At 40.6% G+C, this 3676-nt stretch overlaps 1 protein-coding gene across 1 annotated transcript in view; it reads left to right on the forward strand.

Moving 5' to 3' along the window:
• The window catches only part of LOC111226089 (homeobox protein Nkx-2.2a), a 1864-nt gene extending 1759 nt beyond the window's left edge, over positions 1-105 (forward strand). Inside the window, exon 3 of the mRNA XM_022751181.1 lies at positions 1-105. This exon is cut by the window's left edge and continues 452 nt beyond it. Within this exon, the coding sequence (XP_022606902.1) occupies positions 1-105 (105 nt within the window).
• The last annotated feature ends 3571 nt before the right edge of the window (positions 106-3676 follow it).

Raw genomic sequence — 3676 nt, forward strand, 5'->3', positions numbered from 1 at the left:
CAGTCACTCCAACACATGCAGTATAACGCGCAGTACAGCGCCGCGGCCACGCCACAGTTCCCCACAGCACATCATTTGGTGCAAACGCAACAGTGGACTTGGTGAGAGAAATTATAGAGACTTGTCTTGGAGGCACGATAGGGAGTTTCACCACAAAGCAAAGAAAAAAATAAAACACAAAAAACAAAAGACTTTTCATTTTTGCAGCTTGACTCATATATATACTACCATTTTTATTCGGGGCTCATGTGTGCGCCGTGTTTACATGTTTTCGTTAAGAGAACTGGGTCCAAACCTCTCCCTTATAGATTTTATTAAGAATGTCAATGCTCTTCTTGTGAATTTTTTTGTAAAGTATGTTGTGTGTTGGTTGTAGAGATGTTTTCCTCTCTTTTCTTTTGTCCCTTCGTGTTATTATCAGCACGTACGAACCACTTTATAATTATAGAAATTTTAATTTCTTGCTTCTTTTATGGACCGAAAAAATATTTATGGCCATGAATAAACACTGGCAACTTTTCAGCTATTTTCCTTTTGTTTTTATTTCCTGTAAATATTTTGTGGCAAATGTTTGCAAAAAAACCTAGAGAACTTTCGGGAGCGTTCAGCTGAAGATCGGCCTATATATATATTTCCAAATTGAAAAAAAAAATGAGGGAGTGATTTTTGGCTAAACATTATGACTGCCGTGTCAGATCACATATGTAAATAACAGTGTAGCCTCGCGGTGATGGCTCAATATCCTAAATTTTTTTATAAGGATTTTTAAATAAAGTGCTGTGTTTCTGAAAGAGGGTTTGGTTTATGTAAAGTGTCCTATTCGATCTGATCATCTCTGAAAAGACATCGCTAAACACCAGAATGAAAAGGCGAGGAGCACTAGATTGTGGCAGAGAATGGAGCCTGACTATGGGAATAAATCTCCAGCGCACTTCACTCTTTTCTGTTTAGGCAAATTTAATCCGGGGAATATTTTTTTCTGAATCGGAACACCTCACTTATAAAGAGTCTAAAGTCACTTGTGAAATGGGACTAAAATCCACTTACTTAATATAAGAGGGCTTCTCCACATAAGAAGCTTTTGAGTCAAAAGCTCTCCTTTTTGTCAGCATCCCCAACCACTCCCGGCCTTGGATGTAAAGTGGGAGATTGTGGAGGGAGGGGGGGGTGGGGGTGGGGGGTAAAAATCGTTTAATGCAATAAATGTTTTGTTATCTTGTTCAGCGCTAAACTGCAAATAGAACAGGAATAATCAGTGACTCACCAGCAGCCTTCTTTGTTTAACCACGGCCAACCATCAGCTAAAGTGCGCACGGCTCACATGGAGCTTTAACCGCCTAATAAAGTTATTTTTCATATGCTCCTATAGCGTGTTAGCAGTGATGCCCCGCATTAAAATGCACCCTGCCCTATTAGGCACCATGTTCTTTAAGGTGGAACCAAAACAAGCACAATTGGCTCCCCAGTGATCCGCAGAGAGCACTGCGGATTATCAGACTCCAGTCAATATCTTGGGTAAATATGATAACCTAGTAGAAAAATCTATGCATTTTTGTTTGTCCCGGGACAGAAATCTCACAACAGATGTCAGAGTCGCCCCTATCATCACTGAACAAACAGCTAAATTGGGCAGATTTGCTAATTATTTACAGAATTGAGTCTCAAGGGGGCTACTGCTTTTGTAGGCGACACAGACTCAATTTGTCCCTGACACAAGGGTTTTGTGTTTCACCACTGGTTGAGCTTGTAGGTCAAATAAATCAGCAACTTGCTCATCGCTTTCGTTTTTTTTTATTTTATTTTTTTATTTATTTGTAGACAAAGAGAGAGGAAATGAGAAATAAGTAGCGCTGCCTCCAGCCTGACAATGATCGCTTATAGCACTGTTATTATGGGAAAGTGATGTGGGGAGAAATATGATATGATCCGCAGTGCGTGTTATGGAAATTATAAAGTGAACTGATAAATGGCTGTGATAAAGGGCTGGCTCTGTGTGTGGCTGGATTTTTACTGAACTCTGGCTGATTTCTCTCAAATCAATCTTAAACTGAACTTGCCTTGGAACAATAATCATTTAAAAACTCATAAGTAAAAGAAAAATGTAGTCCTCTGTGCGTGTCCTCTCTGATGGGGCGGTTTTCTGACTCTATCATTGCATAATACAGTACACGGACACAACACAGACAAAAGCCCAGGCCTGGTTTTTGCAGGGTGTTAGAGGCGTGCATGTTAACGAGCAGCAGGAGTGAGGATGTAGACAGTGGAGATAGAGAGACTGACAGAGTTTCTTGGTGCTGTTCAGAGTCAGGGAGATGTATCCTTGGGCTTTTTGTCCTGCCTGTCACTTGGTGCCATTGTGATCTTTGCTGCACACGTTGTATCCCATATGGGCAGCTGGGCTCGGACAAGGAGAAAAGGATCTCTCACAAACCCCAATTTGTATCACGCTTTCAAATAAAGCATTGTTGTCTCTCAAAGAAAAACGAATTAAAAATTCGTGCTATATCTATTCTGGTCAAAAAAAGAAGCCCCATTCACAGATAACAGGGAGTCCTTCTTCCTTGATAGAGCTATGCCAACAACAGCCCTCTCATTTCTCTTTTCCCTCTATCCCACCATTCTCCAAAGTGAAAGGCTGATTATTGTCTGTCCCAAAAAGTGGCTCGTCACAGCGCAAAAACTATTTTTAATTCCAGACAGTGTTCTTCCTTGTTTGCTTTGAGTCCCGCTGGAAATGGCGTAGGCCTGTTTCTAAAAAAGACGCATGGAAAAATATTTGACACGATTCGCCCCCATTAGGAGTCCGTTTTTGAGGACTTCCGTGTCAGGCGTAAAACTGGACTACACAAACACACACATACACGTTCACTGCTCCTACTGAAAACTGGATTTCACAAACACTTTTCCGAGATTTGACGCCAACATGTAGTGTTGTTCAGTTCTGGCGCTTTTCATGCTGGTAGCAATTACAGAAATATGCAAATAGCACCACTGATTAATCTAAGACGTAAATGTTGAAGCTACTGTTTGCATCTTAATTTTTACTGGAGGAGATGTTGGAGGATGCAAATATATTTTGTTTTTCCATGGGAACCAGAACTGAGGATATTGGCAGATGTTTATTGGACTAATGCGCCAAGATTTACTGCCGCTGGGAAGACTGGGAATTATCGCATGAGCTTGGCCTGCATTTCCTAATATTACGTTTTATTATAGTATATTTTATTTTGAAATATTTTCTTATTATACATTTTTATATTTTTTCAGGGCCCCCTCTCTTCAAAAAAAAAAAAAAAAAAATCTGGATCTAAATCATACTGAGGCTGCTCACCTGCAGCCTGATTGTAGATTTAAACACATTTCTCTGTGCATCAGTCTTGCTGTTTCCCCCAAACTGAAGCCAAGAAATAAAAGCGTTAGCTATGATGGAAGCCTCTGTGGTAAACTTTTACGGCTGCACCCCTGTATTGTCATTAACGTAGCAGAAAATTACACCGCCTCTCCACCAGCTCAGCAACAGGGTCAGATTTATCGGAAATTGCTTATGGCTGCTTGAAGGGATAAAGCAGTGCGACATTAAAAACAAGCATCTTGGCGCGCAGCGTAGTTCAACCTGCGTGGATAACAATATTATATACCTTGGAATACAATACTTGAGGAAATGTGCACTTGGGAC

The sequence above is a fragment of the Seriola dumerili genome, unplaced genomic scaffold, assembly GCF_002260705.1.
Source record: "Seriola dumerili isolate Sdu_G_001 unplaced genomic scaffold, Sdu_1.0 BDQW01000149.1, whole genome shotgun sequence".
NCBI lineage: Eukaryota > Metazoa > Chordata > Actinopteri > Carangiformes > Carangidae > Seriola > Seriola dumerili.